We start from the raw sequence: 6,741 nt of genomic DNA, 5'->3' as shown, positions 1-6,741 counted from the left end.
TAAACGATGTTATGTTATACGATGAAATGATATATTTGGGCTATTGTATTTGGTGTTACTGGTGTATCTAAAAAACAAAACGGTAAGAATAAAATTGATCAACTTGCATATATAGCCAATTAAATGACTAAACAATAATTTCGACGCGCGTATAGTTTTTTATAAATACAAGAATACAAAAATAGAAGTCAAGTACAATTTTCAAAAAGCGTGATTCTGTGGTGTGAAAGAGAATTGGGCTTTACAAAAATTAAAAGCAATGAAAGATTATTTACAATCAAAGCCCATCTCGTAGTACCTTAATATATAGCATTCAACTTTCTGATTTTGCGAAATCAAAGAAATGTTTTAATTATAATTAAATTATGGTTTTAAGGTCTAACGGGTTTTGTATATTTTCACTGCTCAGTTTAAAAGTCGCTTTATTGAATGTAGTCGTGTCAGTTGATTTGTAAACTTAAACTGTTTGTGTTCTATATAAAGATTTTTAACCTTGACCTTACTACTTCCTGATTGTATGATTTCATATTTATACGACGAGATACAAATTGAACATGACTGGATTCATCAGGTAAATAATGATTATATCTAAACGAATGTTTACACTTGCATTTTGTATATATTTCTAAATCAAGCAATGGCTAAACTATTGTTACTGTCATTGTATTGCTATCATCATTTCAAACAAGTCTAAACTCGATATTTAAGATATTAAATATATAAATAAACAGTTGTTTTTTCGAAAAATTGCTATATGTAAAAATGTTGGACAGAGGTGCACTCTCATTTGAATTCAGAAAATAGTAATCTAAATAACACGTTTTTAGATGTAAATATAACATATGACTTGTGCAAAATAAAAATAGACTATGATATGTATCAAATTTGGCCGTTAGTTTTTTCGTGTCAATTGTTTCACAACTATTATTTTGGATCCTTTGATAGCCGACTATTTGGTATCGGATTTGCTCTTACGGTGACCCATAGTTTTCAACTTCTGTGTCGTTTTATCTCTTGTGGGGAGATGTCATGGATGTCTCTTGGCAAACATATCACATCATCTTTTGTGTACATAATATTTTTAATGTCACGAAAACAACAGTTATAGTAAAAACAAGAATGATATCCATGCAATTTGCACGGTATGATATATTCTAGGTTATAGGAGATGAACAAAATTGTTATCAATTACCATACTTTCGGTCATGATAGCAGAGGATTCTACATATTTCTCTTAATTATTAGGATTACTATAAGCTTAACATTGTTTAATTATATTAAAAAGATGCCACATCATAGGTGACTTAATTCACATTACTTTACTTGTTTTTGCTAATTGTTTTCTGTAAATCTCTACATTAAGAAATGATAACGAGTAAATCTCGTTATATATACGAGGACAGCACATGTGGAACAGGATCTTCCTCCCTTCCGGAGCACCTGAGAAACCCCCAGTTTTTGGAGGGGTTTAATTTTGTTTTGCTAAGTCTTTTATTTTCTATGTTGTGTCTTGTGTACTTTTATTTGAGTTTTTGTCTTTTTCATTTTTAGCCATGGCGTTATGTAAGTTTTTTTTTCGATTTATGAGTTTGAATGTTCCTCTGGTATATTTTGCCCCTCTTTTGTAAATTATCAACCACATTTCCAATTTGATTTCAATATACTTGTAGCAATTATTAAAAAAAATATCAACGCACGGTACAGATAATACGACATATAAAATGATATGTGTCCAGTCAGCTTTTGGTGTCAACAATGATTTGTAACCTAAAAGTACTTATGTTGGAATTTAATTTAATGTTGATATATTAAACACCCTCTATGAAAACCTTCTTAAATCTAAACTTTAAACTATACTTGAATATTAAAAATTCCATCCATGCGACCAGCTCCTCTTTATTTAGTTCATTTTTCTCAAATCATTTTCAATAAGCTTGACACTATAAACTTGAAATAATTTTTTTTCGTAAAAAGTACATTTTGGTCACATTGGCGATCATACCACATCATCATTTGTATACATAATATTCATTATGTCACGAAAACAACAGTAATAGTAAAAACAAGAATGATATCCGTGCAATGTTCACGGTATAATATATCCTAGGTTATAGGAGATAAACAAAATGGTCATCAATTACCATACGTCCGGTCATGATAGCAGAGAATTCTACATATTTATCTTAATTATTAGGATTCCTATAAGCTTAACATTGTTTGATTATATTAAAAAGACGCCGAAGTGCTGACTACTGGGCTTGTGATACTCTCGGGGACGAAACGTCCAGTGGTTTAAATAGTTATCAGAGGTACCAGGATTAATCAAATACGCGTTTCGTCTACAAAGACTCATCCGTGACGCTCAGATCAAAATAGTTATAAAGCCAAACAAGTACAAAATTGAAGAACAAACCAACAACTTGTAGATTAAAACTAATAAAACAAATCCATAACGATAATTTAATGTAAGTTTATATGTGTATTATATAATTAAACTAACATCAAAGGCTTCCTTTTAACCATAATAAAATTTTGTATACTAAATGAGAAAGGTTTTTGTCCAATTAGATGCAGTTAAAATGTTAGGACACATGCTATTTAAATGCCATTAAATTAGATGTTTTTTTGTTGTTGGGATCAAGACCAAACAGTTTGTACATATTCGTGTGGTTAAAGAACACTATCGAAAACGTTTGTCCAGTTGCCATCATCAGTCTCATGTCTTAAAACGTTTTGATCAGTACCGAAATCAAGATTAATTTCAATATAGCTCCATTATCTTTTGCCTTCTTCTTTTCAAGGTAATATGGCCACTACAAGTAATGTATTTTGTGGAATTTGTGAAGCCCGTCATATGTCAAAGGCAGCCAACTTCTGGTGTTCTGAATGTGATGAAGGATTATGCATGGAATGCCATGAGCATCATTGTATCTCAAAATCATCGAAACATCATAATGCCATTCCAATTGAAAGTTACAATAAGCTACCACTAACTATAACAAAAATCGTCACCTATTGTAACGAACATGACATGAAATATACAAATTATTGCCAACATCATGAAAAGCTTTGCTGCCCTGCTTGTATTCATGTTGGCCATAAAAGCTGCACTGATATTCAGCTTCTTCAACACATACTTAAAACTGCTAAAACTTCGGCTTTGTTAGACTCCATCGAACTGAGTATTGAAGATATCAAACGCAATATTAAAGATATAATAGAAGACCGCCAAAGAAATATTACCACAATCCATGACCAACGACAGATATATCAGCACGAAATAAATCAAATACGAAATAAAGTAAACTTTTACATAGACACACTGGAACAAAATATGCTAAAAGATATAGATGATGCAGAAAACGAAGCAAATGCAGAGATGGAGAAGTTGATAGCAAAATTAACAGAAAAAAAAACAGGTGACAGACATATTTGTACAAAACATTTCAGCAATAAAAAAGTATGCATCAGATCTTCAGGCATTCATTGGAAGTAAATCGATTGAAGCCGAAGTAGAAGCAGAGGAAAAGTATCTGCATTCGTTAATCAAGGATGGAAGTTTAGATCAAATTGTGTTAAGAATGAAAATTGATACCAAATTAACAAATATAGAATCCATAATAGAATCATTTGGAACAGTGACTTCAGAAACAGAACCAACGTTAGTCGTTCTGAAAAGTGGAAAAGACAAACAAGCTCAGATTATGTCAGTTGTTCCTCGTGTTGATCTAATATCTGTTGATGAAATTAAACTCTCCCAAATATCGCATTTCACAGTGAAAGAAAAAAAACGACGACAGCCGTATGAAATTAGAGGAATAACTGTTTTACCTGACGGAAGAATAATCTTGGCAGACAGTGGCAGATCGAGACTGTTCATAGTAAATGACAATGGAAGGCTAGACAATTACATATCTTGTCAATCAGCTGGTATCGGACCTTTTGACGTCACCTGCATTAAAGACAATGAAGTGGCGATATCAACCTCTCGTGGCATTCATATAATCCACATTGACTCACGGACCATCTTAAAAGGTATACAAACGTCTGGAGGGTGTAGAGGAATAACACACAACAACGGCACATTAATATGCTGTGTTCAATCAAAGGGAATTCAATGCATTCAGATTGCAAACCAGACGATCACAACATTGGTGGAAGTTCACGAAAGTATTGACCAACTTGGTATATGTGTTCAACGAACCAAAATATACGTTACAAACTTCAGTTATGGTTTTGTTGATTGTTATACGTTAGAAGGCAAGCACTTGTGGCAGTTCCACAATAGATCTGTTTTGATGAACCCAACCGGCATAGCGGTAGATAACAACTCTAACATATACGTTGCATGCTACTGTACCAATTCCGTACTTGTTTTGTCCTCAGATAGAAAGAAGTTTAAGAAAGTTCTTTCAAGTAGAAATGGGTTGTATCAGCCAAGGGCATTACATTTTGATGAAAAAAATAGCACCTTGCTCGTTGCTAACATAGCACAGCCAACATATATGTATCATGTTTCATAACACATGCATCAGTAGGAAGTAAGTATTTGTTTAAAAGTGTTGCAATTTGTTACTTTTCAAGATTCAGAAGTCTTATAAAACTCATTCTCAATGTGTTCATTCCATTTTATTGAAAGTAATCTAATGATGTGGTTAGCTACAAATGTTAATAATTTTTCAGTTTTTTACTGAGGTGTTCTCTATTTACATTCTTTACACTACGGAATGTTTAATTTTTTTTTGTGCCTTTTTTGTTTTATGTTGTTTACATGGGTTAGGTGTTGTGTTAATCACGTATATCCTATATTTTCTTGAAAGCATAATTGAGACGTGTATGCATTATTTGTGTATCTAGAAATTAACAGAGGAGGGGAAATGACACAAAGAACCGTACATGGAATATTTGATTTAGATAGTAAGCCTTTTTACTTTGTGTAAAATTGATTTAAAATTTTACTATGGGAATACAATCCACGCGAACCAATCTCAATTGGTTTTGTCATGAACCTCACTGAAGCAATATAAGTTTCCGTATATATACAAGTTAACAACTATTGACAAATAGTCAGGGGAAAGACAGGATAAAACGAATAGTTTGCAACACAAAATGCAGGAATCAAATATGTACAAAAGCGTAAATATTTTTGCCAAAAAAATTTTAATTATGCATACATGTAGCAAAAGCTGAAATAAAACAATAAAATTTTTGACAGTATTTGTTTTCTATTGTTGAGTAATTTTTATGTCACCAATACATGTTTTGGATTTTATTGTGCTGATTACTTTATGTGTGTTAATTGCAAGCTTTATTATTAGATTAATGGAAGTAGTATACTGAATATTAGTCCAAAGTCCAAACATATAGAGAAACAAAAGTGATCTTGATGATTGTATGTTGGTCATTAACACGTCCAATTCAAGTGTCTGTGAATCAATTGTCTATCACAATCAGAAACTAAAGACAAAAAAAAAGGATTTCAATACAAACATCAGTCTGTTGGTATTAGTACAGAAATTCATTCAGTTAAAAAATCTATCTATACTGAGAACTTGCATAAGTCGGTTAAGAATTCAATTCACTCGATCTTTTGCCGAATATTAGTCCTTTTGGTTGATAAGCTCTTCGATGTTTGTATAAAGTTTTGGATCTTTAAAAAGTAAAGGTAACGGAAAGACAACAGCCGTATGACATTAGAAGAATCACTGTTTTACCTGACGGAAAAACCATTTTGGCAGATTTTAGGCTCAAGGAAACTTATATTTTTTTATAACAATGGTATGCTGGACAAATCAATATCTTGTCAAACAAGACCAGCTAGCCAAACCTCTCACGTGTATGACAATTGCATTAAATTCCATTATATTGACAACGATGCGTGAACAAAACAAATTGACATAATAGGTACAAATGTCAAAAATACAGACTACGTAGTACTAATAGCGTTTAATATCGTATGGCGCACGACAAATAATCATTAATACGCTCGATAGTTGAGAATTGAGAATCAAGTATAAAATAATTGGTAGCCTATCCAAGTGCCAAAACACGTCATCTACTTTATCCATAAAACGTGTTACCTAAATCATCCACGAACAATTACACAACATAAAAAAGAGAGGCGAATGATAAAAAAAAAAGGTGTATTCAAACTCATAAGTCAAATACAAACTGAAAATTAATAACATGACACAAAATTGAAACAACAAAAAGAAAAAAAAAACACAACATAGAAAACGTAAGACTGAGAAACTCCACAAAAAACCACATAAACATTCTATGTAAAATTAAATGTTTAATAATCCACTTTTGAAGACGTAGTTAAGATTTAAACAGTGCCCTCGGAAATTTCAGGTGAAACTATCTGCATGTACTTCGTATCCCGATTACGCACATATACTTGTATGGTATACTTCTATTATCAGTTGAACATTCGAAACAGTCACCAACGAAACCAGAACTTTTTTACCCTTAGTAAAGAAATTACTGATATTTCGAGTAAAGAAATTTGTTTTATAACATTCAGTTGGTCTTGAAAAGAACGATGGTTCAAATTAGTCCATATGAAAAGCATGTATTTTATTTTATTGTGATGTATCAAACTTTCGATGCCTCTGTACCTAGAGGACAGAATATGTACAAAACGGAAAAGAATGGAAATGGAGCGTCAATTCAGAACATAAAATCCTTGCACGCCGTTATGATGTTCTTCAAAAAGTAGTGTTTTAATATTCAGCCCCA

At 32.0% G+C, this 6,741-nt stretch overlaps 1 protein-coding gene across 1 annotated transcript; it reads left to right on the top strand.

Moving 5' to 3' along the window:
* The first annotated feature begins 486 nt into the window (after positions 1–486).
* LOC139485972 (tripartite motif-containing protein 2-like) lies at positions 487–5,210 on the top strand. Its single transcript, XM_071270654.1, has 2 exons — positions 487–571; positions 2,802–5,210. Exon 2 carries the CDS (start codon positions 3,582–3,584, stop codon positions 4,521–4,523), a length of 942 nt encoding a protein of 313 aa, XP_071126755.1. The 5' UTR covers positions 487–571; positions 2,802–3,581; the 3' UTR covers positions 4,524–5,210.
* Positions 5,211–6,741: the final 1,531 nt, after the last annotated feature.

Source organism: Mytilus edulis, chromosome 8 (assembly GCF_963676685.1).
Source record: "Mytilus edulis chromosome 8, xbMytEdul2.2, whole genome shotgun sequence".
NCBI lineage: Eukaryota > Metazoa > Mollusca > Bivalvia > Mytilida > Mytilidae > Mytilus > Mytilus edulis.
Note: the sequence above shows the minus strand (reverse complement) of the source record. Positions and strands in the feature narration are given on the sequence as shown.